Genomic DNA, 20,201 nt, shown 5'->3' on the forward strand with positions numbered 1-20,201 from the left:
ACAAGAGGGCACTGGTGTTAATAACTTCAGGTGTGGCAGACGGATCTCAGCCTACATCCTAAAATATCACATCCTGTAAACAATATCAGTGAAAACATTTTGTAGAGAACAAGAATTTCGCGTAATGTGCGTGTCAACACAGAAATGGATGTTTCCATGGATGAGATAAAAAAAAGTGAATTACATTTGAGATAAATGGGAAGACGCACATATACACATGATATGATAAAATAAACAGAAGAAATGCGTGTTTTCTATGTGATTGCTCTATACATATTACAATAATTTAATAAGAATAAACCAACAGTACGAAGTTTGAAGTAAAAGCTACTTTCACCCCGTGGCGGGTTAAATGCAAATAAGCGGAAATGGCGTACTTGTTTTCCCGCGTTTTCGTCTCTTGAGTTTGGGTTCGCTCGTTTGTTTGATCCTGGTGAACGCAGACTGTGATCTGTTTATTACCGAGTTCAGCCTCATTTTAACACGATAATATCCTTATGCAGCTTTGCTATAGACGCTATTCGGTATAAACAGAGACAAATAATCATAAAAATTCTTATAATATTGACTTTGAAACGGAGCTGTGAGTATTAAGCAGGAAAGGCTTGTAAAATTAGTGACACTTGCGGCACCGGTTGTCCGCCGCGTGATCCGGTTAAACAAAACAAGCGACGCTGGAACACGGTCTTCAGGAAGTAGGTCGGATTTTATTGTATTTTTGGCACGGGACTTGTTCTGTGGGTTTTAAACTCAGTCAACATCGGCGGCTGCCTTAAAAAAACACAGCTATTTTTCCGTTAATTAAAGTTGTCTGTTCGGGAACCAGACGCCAACATGCCACCTAAAAAACGCAACTCCGGGACGACACAGAGCAAAGAAGTGAAGCCCAGTACTGACAGTTCCTCTCTAGAAAAGAGTCCAGAGTTATCTCTGAAAAAGTAAGGCATGTTAATGTGCTTCATTCGCAACGCAACAGCTAGCCTTTTCTTTTATTTAAAAGAATTCGACTCTGTAATCTTAATTTTTAGCTAGTTTGTCCATGTATATTACTACTACTTGCTAGCTTTTGTGATTAACCGTTAGGCCGATTAGTTAGCTGTTTTGAACGAAAGGCCTGAATTTAGAGCTAATACCACTGAGTTTAACTACGTTTTAACACCTACACCTCTAGCCTTGGAGTATAACTTGTTATTTGTAGTTTAACATGAGAAAGTAGGAGATGTGACGCTGTTATAACGCATAAACACACCACATATTTGGCTAGCAGTCAGACGTCCTGCACTGGGAGCTGTTGCCATCTGTGCTCTGTTGATGTTTGTTTCCTATCCTGCAGACACAGAGACAAGGATGCTGAGTTTGTGACTCTGTGTAAGAGCCTTCATGTTACAGACCTGGTTTGTGATCGTTCCTGGGTCCTGTGGAAAACTGTTCAGGAATCAATGGATGAAGTTGTTGTACGTATTTATACATGATGATGCGACTGTACGTGTGTAACGTTGTGATCCTGCTGAAACTAAGTGAAAAGACAGGGGTTCAAAATGTATTATTGTTTGAAAACCATTTAATAAGAGAAGTGTATGGGAAAAACACAAGTAATGTTGTTTTTCTCCATCTAATCAGTAAGATCTGTTACTATGAATATGAACACGAGGTCATTTTAGGGATGCTTTCTAAAAGCTTTTATCAATTTACATAAAAAGGGAAAAGTTCCAATCATTATCCAGCTTGGATACCAAACAAAAAAGTTGGGACTGCATTACTGATTTAGCTTCTCTGGCATTAGCTGTGCACATTGCTAAAAACATGACTGTAATGGAGGTTAAGCTTCTGCAAACTGTATTTCCACAAAAAGTGGAAGGTTTCTGCAACAAAAACTTGAATTTGTTTTGTAATTTGAACCTTTATTTCTTCAGACAACAGTAAAACAGTAAAAAGTCTTCATTGACAAACTTCATAAGGCTTAAAAGATATAAAGAATGAGCCACTTTTCTGGAAGTGAGGTTTGTAGAAGTTTAACTCACGCAAGTGTATTTCAAGCCGTTACTTTCCATCATTTATTAATATATTTAGTGAAGATATCAGTGAGAAGGATTATTTTTTCATGTTTTAATTCTCATTATTTATTTTTACAATTTTCAGGATAGTCAGAAAAGGCTTTGGGGGGCTTGTCTGTTTGTGACTGTAACAGACATGGATGTTGCCTGTTTCACCTTGACCCAAGTTCTGAAAGCAGTCAGTCTGAAGTAAGTGCCCGTTGTTCTTTTTTAGAAAAGCTACTTCATATTGCATCTGCATCAGTTATTTGAATAGAATTGAATAGGGTTGCACATGACTTATTTTAGCACCAAATGGCAGTTTTTTCTTCTTCTTTTGGATGTAGATTGGTCATTGCACCCTTGTTTAGAAGGTGTTGACGTATCATCAGCTTTGTGCAGAATACAATTAAGTAATTTATCAATGCTACCAAAAATACTTGGACAGGATGTGGACTTTCTGTATCTTTATTCATGGTTTTATGATGAAATGATGTCACTGTTGCTTTGTAGCATAAAACAGTTTTTAGGCTTGGTGAGGAAGCTCGACGTGAACTTGGACACGATAAGCACGAAGGTGAACTCAGCACTGACACGATTGGAGAAGAAGTACGATGTCATGCTGGCTCTTTACCAGAGGTTTGAGAAGTGAGTGAGCGTGTCAGTAGAGTACAGACAGAGAATGGTACAGAGAGAGAGATTTGTAGCAAAAATCAAACTCACCTTTTTTCACATTTTGTTTTCAGAACATGCAAGAAAATCTTTGCCTTGACTCATGATGACAAGTAAGTTTAAAGTGGTTATTTACTACCTCTATTTGTGCTTTTTTTCACACTTTCTTTAGCATCTTTGTAGTCTCGTTTGACATTTGTACGCTTGTTATAAAAGTTGAGCTGCTCGTGTGTGGGTTAACGGTTCAGTGTGTCATTTTCAAGGGAGAGGGAGACAATGCAGACCTGCTGGACCATGTTTCTGTTGGCGAAAGGTAATTTAAGCTTTTTAACAGATTAACACCAAAAACAAGTAGGATCAAGTCATTGTCACACTTGGTGGGATTCTGTTCATGCTGTTCCATCCTTCCTTCCTCCCCCATGCTCAGTTCTAGGTATCAGATCATTGGAAAATGTTTCTCCTCGTGCTTACGGCCCTGTTGTTTTATTGTGACACTGCTTCTAATTGGCTGTGTCTCTGCTGTTTGCAGGAAGAACCTTGCAGATGGAGGATGACCTGGTCATATCGTTCCAGCTGCTGCTCTGTACGCTGGAGTTATTCATCAAGCGCTGCTCTCCAGATCTTCTGCAGCCTCTTTACAGTAAGCTTCAGCATTATTTCTTTTAAACTCTGTCTTTGCTTTAAATTTCTGTATTTTCTCAGCATGAAACCAACAAAATGTGAAGTTGAAATCACTTCTTGAAGTAAAGCCCAGCGACGGAAAACTTTTTGTGTCAACAGATTTATTGTTTATGGCTTCTTTGATAGTCTTTCTATTCTTTTTGATTCTCTTCTCAGAATCAGCCATCAGCAAGGTTCAGAGCCCCCCGACACGAACATCTCGTCGTAACCAGAGCAAAGCCAAATCCAGACCTGCTGAGCCAGAGGTGGATGTGCAACTTCTTGAGACCTTGTGCAAAGAAAATGAATGCAGCGCAGAAGAGGTCTGAGAACCCCTCTCTCTATAAAAGAGATTTTATAGATCTTTACAGTCATCCTATGAATACAGTCCGAATTCCTTTATGTGCTTTTGCAGCATCATATGTCCCCTTTGTCATGTGCAGGTGAAGAATGTATACCAGACCAGTTTCTCTGCTTTTCTGGACTCGCTGGATCTGTCAAGATCCCCAGATTTTCCTCAGGTAGGAGGTGGTTGTCAGAACACCTGCTCCACTGTTTGGTTTAACTCCATCTCCTCCACATTTACTGTTTCCATTAGTCATCTCCTTGCTTGCTGTTGCCTTTTTTTTAACGTTTTAGTGTCTGACAGATGTTGGCTTTTGCTTTTGCTGCTCATACATGTTTGTTCACACATAACCAGTCTCACAGAAATGTTTACTCAAGCTGGGATCCTTTGTAGTATGTCAGGGTGGTATATTGCAGAGGTAGTTATGAAAACAAGGGAGACAGGAGGCTACTGTTTGCTGACACTGACACGGTTCTCTAAAAAAGGATACTGGACATATTTACTTTACTGTTGTATTACCCCAGTAACGGACAGGTGGTGCACATTTTTACTTTAGCGTCTCATTTTATTGATCCTACCTCCCGCAGAGGGATGATATATTTCATAAAAAAAACAGCTCAGTTTATTTTATCTCAGATTCTGTAGTCTTTCTGTTGGATCTTTGGACAGTTTGCAGCTTTTTTCTTTCTATCTTTTAAGCCTGAGATCTGGACCGACATAAACTCTGACTGTAATCATACAATTTTTCTGTGCTGCCGCATTCATGTTGTTCAGTTGGCTGCTATGGAGTTTGACTACAAGAATAAAAAGGCTGGCATTATTGTGCATTTGTAAAACCATTTCTGATTGAAAATGATTGATTTTGTATTCCTCTAAACGTGGTTGCTTGTCATCTGCATACGTGTAGTTTGCTCTGTTCAAATGACTCCAAACTTCTTCATAACAGCTGTACGTCCATGGTGCACGCAGTTGTTGGCGTGTGAAACCAGAACAAGTATAACTTGGCCCTGAGCTTTCCTCTAACACTAAGACTGTCATCACTGATAAGGGTTGTGATCGCCTGTTTTTTACTGTTTTTCACTTTTAATTGTGGCGCAGGCACCTCAGCTTACAGCGCATTTACATTGCATCAGTTGTTAATCAGTGTGAACAGAAACTAACAAGGCTTTTCTTTTTTGTGACTCTGGAAGTGTTTAACTTTGGATGCCCAGTGGCTCCTACTGGCAAATAACTCTGTGCTGCAATGTTCTTCCACCAGGTGACCGATGTGAATCAACAGTATGAAGAGCACTACCTCAAGAGCAGAGACGTTGATGGACGGCTGTTTTTTGACGGCGATGAGACTGTTCTTGTACCCAAAGATGAGATGTAATCTCTTTCTTCATTCTTCAGTGTTTGATGTTGTTTTGTGTTTAAGGGGACATGTTGAATGACTCTGGTTCTGCATTTAGATCAGAGGTGGAGAGAACGCCAAAGAAGAACCAACCAGAGGAAGATGAGGTACTCATCCCACCGCAGACTCCAATCAGGTGAGCAGCTCTCTGGGTCTCACTTGTTCTTCATTCTTGATGCAGAGGAGATGGACTGATACTTCGTATTCACTCTCAGTTGGATCTTTTTTGTCTACAGCATGCAGGTTGTTGGCTGCTCAGCTGAAATAGCATCATTGTAAAAGAAAAAGCAATGATGGATGCACTGCTTTTCTGCTGTTTGGTTATATGTAGATTACCCTCAATCTTATCTGTCATCAACATGTGATTTCTCTTGTGCTCTCAGAGCTGCCATGACCTCCATTCGGCTGCTGAGGGGTGATCTCCCTTCCAGTGGGGATCAGCCATCTACTAACCTGGCCACATATTTCAAGGTCGGTCTCCAGAAACTGAATTCAAGTCTTCCACGAGCTTCCTCCTTGATTCATGTGGCTTATTCCTGCTTTTCTTCTTCACTGAGATCAGAACTGCACAGTGGACCCCACGCAGGATGTGCAGAAGCGGGTGGAGACACTTGGACAGGTGTTCAGCCAGAGGTTTGGCGAGGCCGTCGGGCCACACTGTGTTGTGTACGGCAGGCAGGTATGGACTGTCACTCCGAAGGAGGAGCAAGAGCGGCAACGCATGTTCTGAAATGATTTTATTTCTGAGTGTTTTATTTTTCCGTTTTCCAGAGATCTGCCCTTGGCATCAGACTGTATTACAAAGTGATGGAGGCCATGCTAAAATCGGTACAGCATCTGTTTACGGTTTATTTCCTTACTCTTACTTAAATTGCCTTGACTGGATGCTATAAATTTCCAACACATTGATTTTTTTCTTTATCCATAGGAAGAGAAGCGTCTGTCTGTGCAAAATTTCAGGTATTTGTTCTTGATGTTCAGCAGATTCACTTCAGCCTTTGATGACCGTTAGAAACACATGAATGCTACGTATTTGTTATGATATGAACAAAAACTATTTGTGATCTCTTTCCAGTAAACTCCTCAACGACTCCACTTTCCACACGTCTCTGCTGGCCTGCGCCTTGGAGGTCGTCATGGCAACATATGAAGGTGCATTGAATAGAGCTGTGTTGTATTTTCCAGCTGTCGTTAATCCTAATAAAGTTACCTTCTTTTGTATGCGAGACGAAGCGTAATAATGTCGTTTGCTCCTCGGGATCAGAGAGCAGCTTCAAAAACGGGGGCTGCAACCACGGAGGAGGTGACCAAGCTGAAACGGACGTGTGTTTCCCCTGGATACTGAATGTGTTCAACCTCGCTGCCTTCGACTTCTACAAAGTAATTGAGAGCTTCATCAAGGCTGAACCCACCCTGAGCAAAGATATCATCAAGCATCTGGAGACCTGCGAGAACCTCATCATGGAGAGGATTGCATGGAAGACGGTCAGTATTATCTCACATTGCTGCAGGAGTGTGCTTCTAACACTGCCTCTTCATTTCAGTACGAACTAAACAGACCATAACACTGTAAAGATCATTTATTCATCCACGAAAAGATAAAAAAAACTGTAGTTCACAGATTGTAAGATTGATTAATTATCTACTCCATAATATCTGATCAGCATTTTTGGAAAAGGATAATTAATTCTTTAGAAATGAGTTTTATATATATATATATATATATATATACAAAAAATGATTTAATCTTAGTATTTCATCTACACCAGATGTGCTGCACTCAGCACATCATTCACATGCAAAGCCAGCAGCGTGTCCTCTTTTCCATGTTCATACGACTGGTACAACAGTTTAGTGGTTGGTCATCATCCCTCTTTCTGTGGGTCAATGATAATTGAATGAAATTGACTGTTAAGCATTTATAAGCTCCAACTTGGACAACCCGTGTATTCGTTAAACTGGAGTTATGCACATTTACTTCCGCTTGAGGTAGGCGAGGAAATCAAAAATGGTGGCGTTAAAAAATTTCCCAAGTAGCTGTATGACAGTGTGTCTAATTTCAGATATTTCTAAGACATTTTCACACATGCACTTAAGTCCTGACATTTTAAGAGATGTTCCAATGTCAAAAGCTTCCCTTTTAGTGAAGGTTTTCCACCCAGACCCCTGATGAAAGGTTCAGGCCATTAGTGACTGAGACGGTCTGTAAACATGGCAGATAATCCTCCTGAACATTTACTGTAAGCAAGTGTTCATGCTGCTGCCTACTATTGTTGCATGTTGCTTTTCACATGCTCGTTGAGTCTGTGAAAACATTCAAATACAAGTGGAATTGAGAAATGGTCATCAAAGAGCTTCATCCACCTGAGAGCTGTGATGTACATTTGTACAACGGCAACTACAGAGAAAGTTTCTGCTTATCCTTCAGAACATCCCCAGTGTTCACGTGTGAAAACGGCTCACACTGTTGCACAGGTACAAATGCTCATAAAAGGTGTTAAATGAGCTAAAGCACAGCCTCTGCATGAACCTGATGTGAAAACACACATTCATTCCCAGTGAACACACACAAGCTTATTTATTAGTGCATTCCAGTTCATGTAAAAACACACATCACTGGTTTAACACTTACAGAGTTTTACAGTTTCACCAAGATAAGAGTTCAGACAGTATTAGTAGCAGTACTATACGCAATTTTGACAAATTTCTCATCAGCTTAATTGATAAGTCAATCAGAGCTGTTATTCTGTTTCTAAATAAAAGCATAATTTAGTAGTGGTGTGAAATGATCAGTGTCAGTGGCTGCCGCTGCCTCGGCCACCGGGCACCTCCCTGTGCACCAGGCTACTGGAGAAATAATAGATGAGTGGATTGAGGCAGCAGTTGAAACTGGCGAGAGAAAGCACCACGGGCTGCACAGCCATTGCCATCTTAGCCAGCCCACAGTGGGGCAGCAGATTCATGTGTGTGAGGGTATATACCAGCAGGTTGATGTGATAGGGAAGGAAGCACAGCAGATAGACGCCCAGCACCCAGTAAATAACTCTCAGGGTGTGCTGACGGTTGCGATGGTGGCTTCGGTATGTCGAGTGGCGAAGCACACTCAGCACTCTGCAGTAGCTGTAGAGGAGGACCAGAGTGGGCAGCAGAAAGAACCCCAGCACTAAACCCAGGACGACCAGGATTGTGGTTTGGTGGCGCTGTGAGGATGGGTCAAGCAGACAGGGTTTGATTTGGCTAGACACTGCCAAGCGCAGCAAGGGCAAACTCACACTGAGTCCCAGCACCAGGCACCAGATCCCACCACTTACCACCTGTGCGACACGCAGCCTGCGGAGTGTCGGTGCCCAAGGGTGCACCACAGCCAAGTATCGGTCCACAGCGATGCACACCAGGAAGAAGATGCCCCCATACAGGCTGATGTATTTGAGGGTAAAAGTGATGTGGCAGTAGGCTGCTCCAGAAGTCCAACTGGATGAGTTGTCTGTCCTGGAGGACAAAGCTTGAGCCTTTTGGTGGTAGTAGTAGATTCTCATAGGTAGGGAGATTATGAAAAATAAGTCAGCGGTTGACAGGCTGGCCATGTAAATGCCTGTGCTGTTCATGGTGCACGGTGATGAGAACAATCTGCGCAGAGCCAGCCCGTTTGCAGGCAACCCCAGCAGGAAGATGACACAATAGGACACTTGGTAGAAGGTGAAGCGGTAGCTTGTATCGACTGTACAGTTAGACAAAGGTGAGACGAGCTTTCCTGTCAAATCTGTCATGTTCCACATCTCCATAGCTCATAATGATTAGTAGTCCAGCACCTAAAATCCCCGCGTTGCTGCGTTACTCTGGAAGGGATGACGTTGGTTGATGTAAGCATATGGCGCAGGTTGGCAACATTTTCATTAGCCTTTGCTGGAGCAATTACACCTGTAGAAAGTTAAAATTTAATTAATTCCACATATGTGAGGGTTTATGGAATGTAAATTTGCTGAGGCGACTTAAATAGACTCCAGTAACTAACGTACGATAGTTTGATGAATTCTGCCTATAAAGTTTTAAGTGCAGCTTTCTGCTCTCATAAAACTAGCAAACATTTGGTCTCATTACATTCACAGTGTAAACAAAAGAAACATATCACTACGTTATACTATTTACTTAGTAAATACACACTTACTGAAGCTTACCGACTTACTGAAGTAAGCAAATATCCAGTCTTTCGGTCAGAGTAAGTTTTGCTTATTAATGTCATTTTGTGAACAGTTCATCAGTTATTTAGATCTTTGATCAACTCATTTTGGTCACAAAATGACTCGATCACCGACTAAGGATGAGCAGTTATGATGTAAATGTGAAATTACCTGTGAATATAAACCCAATGGGTTTAATTTACGGCTGTCGTGGTTAACGCGTTAATCGGGATGCGATTAATTAAAAAAAATAACAACGTGTTAATTTTTTTTTTATCCTGGTTAATTGCAGCCTTGGCAATTGGCTTAATAAATAGGAGAAAAGTCACTAAGAGTTCAGAGTTGTGAATCTGATGTGTCTAATGTTTTTCATTCATTTAGCTGTCATTAGGCCCTGTTCTGTTTGTCGTTTGTTGTCTACTCCCTCTTTAGTTCTAAGACCACATTGTTGAGGCATTTTATGTGCTGTGTTTTTGAAAAAGACATCAAGTGGGTCCACAATGCACTTTTTTTTATTCTTCGTGTTTATTTAATTCTAACTCTATATTTTTTATATAGAGATTAATCGTGAGTTAACTATGGAAAAATGTGATTAATCGGCATTAAAAAATGAATCGTTTGACAGCCCTAGTTTAATTAGCCACTAATAATATGTTTGACCACCTTTAGCTTAGATTATGGCATCAATTCAATTAGTTTACACAGAGTCTCATCATCTCCTCTCAGAGTTACAGAGACTAAAGTCCTCTCCAGCATATCCCAAAGTGTATTCATGGAGGCTCAACCCTGCATGAAAATATCTGCTACTCCCCGAACTGAGTAGCAGTAGAACTGAGGAAAACTGGCATTGCCTTCTTGAAATATGCCTGTGCTTTTAAGGGAAGTAAAAACCTGTTAATTCGGTATATTCAGGTCATCAGCTGACCTCTTACTTTTGTAAGTGCAGAACAAACCAAAGCAACCACAGACCATTCGCTTCGTTGCATTCAGACAGTGATATTTATTTTTATGTTTCAGTAACTGTATATTAAACACAGTCAAGACTTTTTTCCATTTCTGTAATATTACACATATGGAACTATTGTTCTCCTTCTTCCTCCCACAGTTGTATCTGACGTACTCTCACAATTAAGTCCTAGTTGTGTAAATTAAATTCGAAATGATCATTTTTCCTCACATATGATATTGAATTCCATCAGTTGAAATATTAGTCAGTATAATCGGCTACTCTATAACTATTTTAAATAGTGATCCTGATATGAAGAGCGTCACATGAATTTTATTGCACTTATGTTTCTTTAACTTTTAAACTTCTGTCTTTTGACTTTCCACTAAAGCCTGATTAGTTGATGTTGTCGGTTAAAGAAGCATCACTTATTTTTCCATGCTACCGTCGCTGTACAGCTCTGCGGTTTGAGAACAGTTAGTGCAAACAAAGATAAGCTTAGAATATTCAAGATGTTGTCACTCACCGATAAAGAGATTAATGCGCTGACAGTGTGGTCACCCTATTTTCCAGTCAGCTGGCGTCCAGCATGCTGCTGCAGCAGTATGTATGCTACTGGTTTGAGCTGTAGCTCCACTGAGCAAGCTCTCTTTTTCTCCTCCCCCCGTAATATATACACTCAGACGGACACGCACATTTGTTTCCTTTAACTGGTGATTGGGGTTGATTATTAACCATTTCCCCCTCCAGCTGATCCATAAATAACAGTAGTCCAATGTGAGAAGGAGCTGTAATCATACAGCAGGGAGTTTTCTCAGTCAATATTGGGACAGGTGCTCTCTGGAGACTCGGTGGAGCACTCAGCCCAGGATAAACCCCGAGAAGAACATGTTTGATCTGGAAGTCATCAGTCTAAATCAAAGGCGAAACCATTCTTCCTACAACATATTTTCAATAGATGTTTATGTTTCTGTATTTAGCAGACGCTTTTATCCACAGCGACTTACAAATCAAGATATAACAAGCTATACAAAAAGCTAACAATAAGCTACATAGAAGGAACCCACTAGTCTGACTCTGTCAGAGGTGACAGAGTAGAGATAGGGTGCAGGCAGAGAAGGAAGTGCAGAAAGATAAAGTGCAGAGATAGAGATGCATCAGATTTTTCTATCTGTCGGTTGTTATTATCCATTTCACTTTCTATAGATATTCAATTATCTTTTATCTTTTAAAGTTAGTGATAGTTGTAGTTTTAAATAGGTAATGAGGACCATTTTATCTATCATCTTTCTCAGTTTATTTTCCATTTCAAGGTAAAAAGGATAAGCTATGTTTTCCTGCCAAATACCTCATTGTCACAGTGGTATCAACCACTGTTGCTTTATTTCTGTGAATCTTCTTTGCTTCTCAGGAGGCGGGTTGTTGCTCGCCTGCTTCCGTGTCTCAGTCAGTGGTGGTGATAAGTCTAACCATGTCAGTGCAGACCCCCAGGCTAAGACTCACGAGAGGAATGCAGCAATGCCCTGTCTTGCAGTGCACACATTTACAAGAGGAAGCAAATATTTCTCGTGCTCAAATTCCATCATGTTCCATTTGCACTGTGAGCTGTTTTCACAGCCAGTCTGCATGGCTGCAGGTCTGCACACAGACTTATTTGTGTGATTTCCATCTAAGTAGACTACAAAATCTAGTCAGGGTGCAGGATTTGATTTCTACATCCTGAAATATAAAAGGGCAGATAAAGATCATGCTGTCGTGTGTTTACCTCCCACAAATTTCTACAGAAATGTCCAATCCAGACATGATTAGGAGTGTTTGTGCATTGTGAGGCAGTGCAGTAAGCAGCCGTGTGTTGACCACACCTGCAGTGAACACTTTGGAATGGATTAACTTACTTTGCTTTCACAGCCCAACCACAGTGCTTTTATCTATATTGCCAGTAATTGTATAACTAATGCATCTTGATAAATTACCTGGTTGCACCCACTGAGAGAGTCATGCCAAACATTTACAATACCCCTCTCTATGTAACAAGTATTGAATTTAATGCAGAAACCTTTAAAAATGTGACTTTTTATTCGCTGTCAGGTGAAAAGCTATTACAGAGCATAAAGTGCTCTATAAAGTGCATAAAGGTCTTACTGTGACCACATATTACACAAACACTTAGAAACTGCACAGTAATCAACATTAAAAGAACAATAATACTGGTTCAAGTTTGCTAAAGGAGTGTCAGCTGCAGTGTTTTTTGTGAAAAAGCTGATGCATATTAAAAGCACCACCTGTAATTTCTGCTAACATTACAGCACTCATTTTCCAACTCTTTTATTGACTTAATAGGGATCAATGTCTTAAGTCCCAGGCCGATGTCTGTGTTGAGTCCAGTAGATGGGTGTGACTTCAGCATTCTGCTTCCCACTCTGTCCTTTCACCAGCCATACACACTGAATTATTGATCACCATACACATCAGACTGTGGACTCATTGTTAAATATTTTGTCTCTCATGCTCATCATGTTGTAATTTTTTGGTGTTGTAGTCGGGCTGCTTTGTGCGCTGTCCATTTGAAGTCTGTCAAATAGTTTGGCTCCATTGTGCCACACTGTAGACTTCCGTTTGATGGAGCTCTTAATCGTCTCTGAAGTGAAGTAGTAAATGACTGGATCAAAGCAGCAGTTGGTCACTGCTATACAGAGAGCAATGGGGTAGATGGTTCTGACCACATGTTCTGCAGAGCATCCCTTTAGGATACTGGAGCGGACCAGTGCGTAGAACATGAGATTAACATTGTACGGAATGAAACAGAAGCAGAAGATGAGCAGATGCACAATGATCATCCTTAATATCTTTGCTTTGTTGAGGTTACCTCCACGACTGATAGTTTGGGGTTTCCTCAAGGTCTGTAGCACCATGACCGAGCAGAAGACGTTGATCATTAACGGGAGAAGGAAGCCCACAGTCTCGATTAGCACCACCACCTTGGACAGCTCAGACTTCCACTGTTTCTTTGAGTAGTTCTCAAAGCAGTAATTTGAAGAAGAGTTAGTATTTTTGGGTGAAGTGGTGTCAAGAAGAACCCCGGTGGGTATACTTCCAGCGAGAACTATGATCCACACTGTAAGGCAGGCCAGTTTGGCATTTCTCTTTGTACGAATTGTCTGGGAGCGGAACGGATGAACAATGGCCAGAAAACGGTCAACACTGATACAGGTGAGGAAGAGGATGCTGCCGTACATGTTGGTGAAGAACAGGGCCACAGAGATCTTGCAGAGCACACTTCCAAATATCCATTGGCCTTGAACAAAGTACGCTATCCGAAAAGGCAGGCTGAGGACAAAGAGAGAGTCTGAGACAACAAGGTTTATCATGTAAGTCGTTGTCTCGTTGCGTATCTTCAAAGTGCAGCCAAAGATATAAACGGCCATCGTGTTGAACAAAAGACCAACTAGAAACACCAGGCTGAAGACGGCGCTGTAGAGGGGGTATTTAAAGTTGTCACCCTTGTCACAGTTGCTGTTATTCATGATTAGATCGGGCTGATAGGTTAGGAATATTTAGAGTGAAACTGCTGAAACCTCACTTGTGTGTTCCACTTTTTAATTCGGTCATGTTCATCAGCCAGAAAAACGCAGAAGAATGCTCAGTTTGTTTCTCCTAAGTCATGAAATCCAGGGAGGAAAAGTTTAAAGAAACTCCACAGGTACCTTAAATCAGCATTCAAACTCCTTAAAAATCATTTTCCCTCCGTGAAAGTTGTCCGGCACGTCCTGTTATCCTTGTTTAAGTGAAGTTTTTTCAGTCTTTTCAGTTGTTATCCACAGGAGAAATGTTTACCTCTTCAGCTCCGCGAGCAGTCGAGTGTTTCTTCACCTCCCTTGTTCTCCTGTGTGCTCATGCAGAAGCCCTGTGGGCACATGGTGGTTGTTACTCTTCTCTGGTTTGACTGTATTTCAGACACCTAACGGCTGCCTGGAAGTCAAAGGCTCACATACAAAGAAGTCACTGGTCTGATGAGATAAGGGGAGGAGCCTTTACAGGGGCTAAAGTCCTCCCACAGCTGCTTTGTGTTGCTGTTGCATAGAATTTGAATGGGCATATTCAACTAAAGACTGGTTTCAGAAATAAAGGTGTCTGAGTTCCTTACTGATGTGTCTTTGGATGGGAATCCCACTAAATCAAAGCTTTTTGCTCATTCATCAGAAGCTTTATGTTTCTGCTTAATAATAAACTTAATGGCATCTCTATGCTTATACTGTTGTCCCCTTCTTATTATGATTTGATAGTATTCATGTTTCCAATGAACTAGGATCGTAAAGCATTAAGTTAAGAATAAATCTGTTGGCGTAACTCTTAAAGAGTTGCGAAACCTAATAAAGCTCCGCGCCGCTGGTTTAATCCGTGGAAGCAATCCAACAGCAAGTGTGCTTTCAACATTTTGGTGGCGTCAGCAGGGTGTAGCAAGAATGACATGAAGAATGTACTCATGTCATGCCTGTGCCTGCAGAGTCGTACACCTCCAGTCCCTCACCTCCCTGTTTGAGCTCATTGCACTTAAAAGCTGTTCCCCAAGTTTATGTTTTATTCCTGATTAGATTAATTTTTTAGATTTGTCAAATGTTTGGGGTGATTTGTTGCTTTGTTTGTCAGACAGCGTAGGGAGTGTCTTTGTGCGAACACAAAAAGAGGAACAGGAGTGTTATCAGTCCACAGATATGGTTTATGGTTAGTTGTTTGTGTGGACAATGTAACTGTAACATTTTCCGTTTTCACACTGATTGAACTTAGTCGTTGCTCCTCTTTTAATTTGAGGTGAAACCAAACAGAAGGGCTCATTTTGAACACCTCTGATTGTGATAATCATTTTGTTTTAAAGAGCTTACATTGCTGAGACTGTCAAATGCTCTTAAATAAGATTAAAGTCTATCATGTTACTTCACAAGGTGAATTTGTGTTATTTGTATTCTGATTCGGTGTAATTAATATGAATATCATTATTGTAAGTTGATGTTTCTTTTGAACCTTTGATCCCTTCAGTTGAGAAACATTATGTAATGTTTCTTGACTTTATGATGATACATGTGTAGGATTAGTTTTGAACACTGATGTTTGTGTCTTTGCAGGGTTCTTCGCTGTTTGAGCTTCTGAAGCAGGAGCACGAGGGCGGAGCAGCAGAGCAGGTGGAGACCCCGGCGAGTTTCTGCCAACCGCTGCAGCACAACCACACTGCAGCCGACTTGTAAGCCATCCCACATCCAGTCTGTCGTTAGGCACCAGCTGAGGTGTCGTCTTTAGACCAGAAAACCGTCTCTCAAGTGTTGTGAAACCATCGTGAATCATAAGTGCAAGAGTAAAGTGAAATTCCATGACTCACAATGAGTCTATCTTTATGTAGCCAATATGATTCTGAACCAGCAGAACAAGCAAAGTGGAAATTTTACTGTTAATAGTTTAGATGACACATGCCCCTGGTTCCTCTGTGCAGGTATCTGTCTCCGAAGCGCTCAGGACAGCGTGTTCTCCCCCCTGACTCACCTGCTGCACCTGCCTCTCAAGCTTCCTCTCAGCCCGCAGTCCAGGTTGCTGGCCAAGCTATGCGGCATCCAAAGTCTAACTCACTCAGCCTCTTCTATAAAAAATGTAAAGTATTGTTCAGGTTACTTTATTTTTGATCAGTGCTGTGCCAAGATAACCTCGACATAATTACTGATACAGAGCAGTGGCTTTAGGTACAGTTAGGTCAGGATTGGCCTAGCACCACCTTATTAGCACTGAGCATGTATAGTCATCCATATAAAACATGTAAATTGACTTGTTTTTCTCTCTCAGTGTACCGCCTGGCATATACGAGGCTGAAGCTGCTCTGCTCCTACCTGTTGTCCTCCCACCCCGAACTGGAGCCCATAATATGGACCCTGTTCCAGCACACTCTGCAGCACGAGTACGAGCTAATGAGAGACCGTCACCTTGACCAGGTACCCCAGCTTCTTCATGCTGTTATTCCCGTTTCTCTATGCTATTACCGTTCCTCCTCGCTTGCTCATATTCACATACCTTGGAATGGGCCGACAACACCTTGAACAGTAACTATAAAAAGGCTGTCAGTGTTGCTCTGGTGGATGGCGGAATAGCAAACGTTATTTTCAGAGTGATAGTAAGACGTTTTTCAGCTGATCAAAAATACAATCAGGGTTATGTACTTTCCTCCGTGGTGCTGATGTATGTACACCTTCAGGGCTGCTTCACATTGAGTAAGAATAGATGAAGCTGAATCATGTGCTTTATTAATGTCCTTTCTGCTGTTATAATCCATCCTATTATAAGCTTGTGGATTGTCGAGGAAACATTTTTTCCTCCAAAATCACCTAAACCTTGTTATAATAACATAATAACACGAAGCTGAAAAGGACTTATTTACTTTAGATGGGATCCCTGAAGTGTTTCTTCTTCTCTTTCACAGTTGTCATTTCCTCAAAGTGATATTGTCCCATGAGAAAGCACTGTTCTCCCAGCACCTCTACTTGAGTTTTTCTTTCCTTCACGGCCCAAATGTCTCTTATTGCTCTTTCAGTTAATGATGTCAGCCATGTATGCCATATGCAAAGTGAAGAGTGTTGATCTGCGCTTCAAGTCCATTGTCTCGGCATACAAGAACATGCCCAACACCAACCAAGAGGTGATGCAACCTTTCCAGTAAAAACTCTGCGGTTGTATGCTCTCTTCATGTTGAATCGTGACTTTCACTGCGTTTGTTGCAGACCTTTAAGCACGTGTTGATCACAGAGGGCCTCTATGACTCCATCATCGTCTTCTACAATCAAGTGTTCATGCAGAAGTTGAAAACCAACATCCTGCAGTACGCGTCTCCCAGGGTGAGTCAAGTTAGGGGTGACAGTTTGTTTTTGACGCATGAATAATTAAAAGCGTGTGACCTTTCTCACTGCTGATGCTGCTGTTCTTTTCTTTCTAGCCACCGACACTCTCTCCAATCCCACAAATACCATGCAGCCCCTACAAGTTCCCTAATTCCCCTCTACGTGTGCCTGGCAGTAACAACGTGTACATCTCTCCTATGAAAAGCTCACGCATGTCTCCAAGTATCATGACTCCTCGTTCCAGGTCAGGCCTGTATATTTATGGTAGATTTGTATAGATTTGATTCATTATACGATGTTCATGGTATTGTTTGTTTTGCCTTCACAGAATGCTGGTATCGATCGGTGAATCGTTTGGGGTATATGCCTCTTTGGTTTGAGCTTTTTCATGATAAATTACTGCCACCGTCGACATGTTCCTCGCTTACTCTTTACCTTTCTGTTCTGCAGGTGGCCAATCGGTTCCAAAAGATCAACCAGATGGTCAGTAGCAGTGAGCGATCCCACAAGAGAGCTCTGGATTTTGGCTCCAATCCAAAGCCTCTGAAGAGGTTACGTTTCGATGTGGACGGGCAGGATGAGGCTGATGGCAGGTTAGTAACACACAGTGCTACAGTTGCCATGGCATCCTGACATCCTAATCTGTTAACTGGAATCAGGGACACCCAAACATGCTATGGGCTTTAGAAGGTTTTTAGTGCAAATAATATTCATCTTTTTATGTGTTACATTGACTGAATTGAATGTGATATTAAGCAGTTTAGCAGCTGGACTCAGGTTCGACATGCTAATCAAGCTAAATGTATTTCTCTCATTTACAGCAAACCTGGAGGAGATTCTACACTGATACAGAAGCTTGCAGAGATGAGTAAGTGAAATCTGTGTCATATTATTCTTTGTGCATAAGTTCTACTTGTTATTGTCCGTTGTGTTGGTTTGGATTTCTGTTCATCGAGTGATTCGAGGTTTTATTTCACTTAGGCTCCACCCGGAGTCGCATGCAGGAGAAGAAACTGAAAGAGGACGCTGAACTGAAGAAGGAGTCGATCTAAGACCTGCTGGACTGACCTGCACTGTTTGTCACATTGGGAACACTACTGTTCACACACAGTAAAACACAAATTTCTCTGTATATTTAGCGATGCGTTTTAGTTGGTATTTAAATTTGAGGAGTAGGAATTTCTCCTTTTTGTGTTCATGCTTTGAGTGTTTTTACTAAATGTTTTTTTTATTGAATTTCCTTTGAGTTTGACGTGTTGGAGATTAAGTGTATTTGATTTTAAGAGTGTTATTAACTTGTTGGTCTTAGAGGAAGTCATTGTTTTCACCCTCATGCGTGTTCACAGTTATCCAAAGTATGGCTGACAACAGAAGGTTGGTTTTCTGACACTTCAAATGTCTGGAGCAACATATCAGGTGTTAAATCATGACTGCTTTCTGTAAAAAGGACTCAAAGAGACACCCGTACATCTTTTGAAGGAGTGGTTTTACTTTTAAAGTGAGAACTTTTCTCAGCAACATGATTTCCTCTTGAAGTTTATCTCAAAGTGAGGAAATCATACGTAACAGCAAAGGATCTGGTAGCAGGTAAAGTTTCTTTTTGGTGAAACGTATAGTTTTATAGTGGCTTTTGTTTTTACTTTTGGGTGTTAAAGGAAACATTAAAAAACAAAAAAAAAACATCTATGTTTGGACTAAGAAATATTTTTCTACACTTGTTCTTTTCTACACTTGAAGTTTTTGGTAATAGGAGTAGGATGATTGTAAGAAAGGGAGAAATAAATTAGTTTACATCACTTACAGCAAATTTATACGTAGACTACAGTCAGTATCCTGTAAAATAATGTCACAAAATCCATAACCAGAGTTTTTAAATGTGTTAATAATGTAATCTATTCAGTTTAGGTTACTTAAAATGTGGTGAAGATATCTTCTTTTTTTTTCTATGACTGCTTTTGTACGCCAGTGTATGTGGATTACAATGTTTTTTCTGTTGTGATGCAGGAAGATTGATCATCTAATGTCAGTGTTTTGTGAAAATACACCAATGTTAAACTCCTGTGAAGGCTTGTTAATGCCCCTCTGGTGTCCCACAATCGCACATTTTTCTGTTGGCCCAACAAATCGTGGATGGATCCATTTTTTTGCATGATTGAGTTATGGAACTTTTGCACTTGTCTTCAGCACATTGGATAAAATCTCAAGTACCTCAGTTTAAGATGGTCACAGTTTTGACCTTTGAGATTACTCATCTATATTAAGGTCTGATTTTAATCCATTTCCTCATTTTGTTTGAAATAGGGGAAATGATTAATTATATTTATCATTTTTTGTTTTCACTTCACTCACTACAAATTCCATTTTTAATTATGAACTCGTGAAAACAACAGGGAGCTCATGTTTTAGTCTGCCGTGGTAGTTTCCCCATTGCCTGCTGTTAAACTGAACTTGCTTGAGGCAGCAGCCAGTCAGGCTTCCCTTCTAAATAAGACTGCATCTCGATAAGGTGTCTGATAAACACTTCACTGTACTCCTAACTGGATTAAATCTTGATGATGATCTGTTCCAACTGTGGTTGACAATGAATAGATATAAATAAAACGTGCCACTAAAAGTGTGTTTGTCAACTTTTGCTTTCTGGTATCATTAGAATATATTTATTTCTGCTTTACCAGCACTAAGAAACTGGTGCTGAAAGGTTGATAAAAGATTAGATGATGTGGATAGAGTTTTACCCCGAACCCATCAATAATTGTAGAGAAGCCTCTTAAAACTTAGAAACAGTAAATTGAGCTAAAATAATATAAAACGTTCACATCAATATGAATAGAAAACCATGCAGATGACATAGGAGGTCAAAGAAGACCAAATAAAACGTATAGTTTAGATAACAGGATAAAAACAGACTCGTCTATGGAGAACTACATGGGAAGAAAGACGTGAAAATAATTAGTGAAGCTCTTTCTCACTTGTTATTCCCTCAGCTGCTGTGAAATCTCTTCAGCTCCTCTGGGAGAAGCAATGACAGCTGCTCCATGCCCACTAACAACTACTTTAATTGTACTGTGGCACTGTTACCAATGGGTACACCGGAGATAATT

At 40.7% G+C, this 20,201-nt stretch overlaps 3 protein-coding genes across 3 annotated transcripts; 1 reads left to right on the forward strand and 2 right to left on the reverse strand.

Moving 5' to 3' along the window:
• The first annotated feature begins 680 nt into the window (after positions 1 to 680).
• rb1 (retinoblastoma 1) lies at positions 681 to 19,717 on the forward strand. The gene is made up of 27 exons (XM_072374926.1): positions 681 to 938; positions 1,334 to 1,454; positions 2,140 to 2,243; positions 2,547 to 2,681; positions 2,780 to 2,818; positions 2,969 to 3,018; positions 3,235 to 3,345; positions 3,543 to 3,688; positions 3,809 to 3,886; positions 4,970 to 5,079; positions 5,163 to 5,240; positions 5,488 to 5,575; positions 5,667 to 5,783; positions 5,876 to 5,932; positions 6,033 to 6,064; positions 6,180 to 6,256; positions 6,369 to 6,589; positions 15,349 to 15,464; positions 15,711 to 15,865; positions 16,055 to 16,200; positions 16,797 to 16,901; positions 16,984 to 17,097; positions 17,196 to 17,344; positions 17,429 to 17,459; positions 17,551 to 17,693; positions 17,922 to 17,968; positions 18,082 to 19,717. The coding sequence occupies exons 1-27, from the start codon at positions 835 to 837 to the stop codon at positions 18,150 to 18,152; spliced, it is 2,745 nt and encodes a 914-aa protein (XP_072231027.1). The 5' UTR covers positions 681 to 834; the 3' UTR covers positions 18,153 to 19,717.
• LOC140280272 (lysophosphatidic acid receptor 6) lies at positions 7,900 to 10,826 on the reverse strand. The gene is made up of 2 exons (XM_072375577.1): positions 10,755 to 10,826; positions 7,900 to 9,022 (listed from the first exon to the last, which is right to left on the reverse strand). The coding sequence occupies exon 2, from the start codon at positions 8,884 to 8,886 to the stop codon at positions 7,900 to 7,902; it is 987 nt and encodes a 328-aa protein (XP_072231678.1). The 5' UTR covers positions 8,887 to 9,022; positions 10,755 to 10,826.
• On the reverse strand, positions 12,639 to 14,220 carry lpar6b (lysophosphatidic acid receptor 6b). The gene has a single exon (XM_072375485.1). It carries the CDS (start codon positions 13,750 to 13,752, stop codon positions 12,697 to 12,699), a length of 1,056 nt encoding a protein of 351 aa, XP_072231586.1. The 5' UTR covers positions 13,753 to 14,220; the 3' UTR covers positions 12,639 to 12,696.
• Positions 19,718 to 20,201: the final 484 nt, after the last annotated feature.

The sequence above is a fragment of the Leuresthes tenuis genome, unplaced genomic scaffold (genome assembly GCF_036924035.1).
Source record: "Leuresthes tenuis unplaced genomic scaffold, fLeuTen1.0.hap1 SCAF_21, whole genome shotgun sequence".
Lineage (NCBI taxonomy): Eukaryota > Metazoa > Chordata > Actinopteri > Atheriniformes > Atherinopsidae > Leuresthes > Leuresthes tenuis.

Excerpts from the sequence above, each read along its gene's own strand:
- rb1 (XM_072374926.1), top strand. The coding sequence starts at position 835 with ATGCCACCTAAAAAACGCAACTCCGGGACGACACAGAGCAAAGAAGTG. Across the intron at positions 1,455-2,139 it reads AATCAATGGATGAAGTTGTT|GATAGTCAGAAAAGGCTTTG; the intron begins GTACGTATTTAT and ends TACAATTTTCAG. Across the intron at positions 5,784-5,875 it reads GTGTTGTGTACGGCAGGCAG|AGATCTGCCCTTGGCATCAG; the intron begins GTATGGACTGTC and ends TCCGTTTTCCAG.
- LOC140280272 (XM_072375577.1), bottom strand. The coding sequence starts at position 8,886 with ATGGAGATGTGGAACATGACAGATTTGACAGGAAAGCTCGTCTCACCT.
- lpar6b (XM_072375485.1), bottom strand. The coding sequence starts at position 13,752 with ATGAATAACAGCAACTGTGACAAGGGTGACAACTTTAAATACCCCCTC.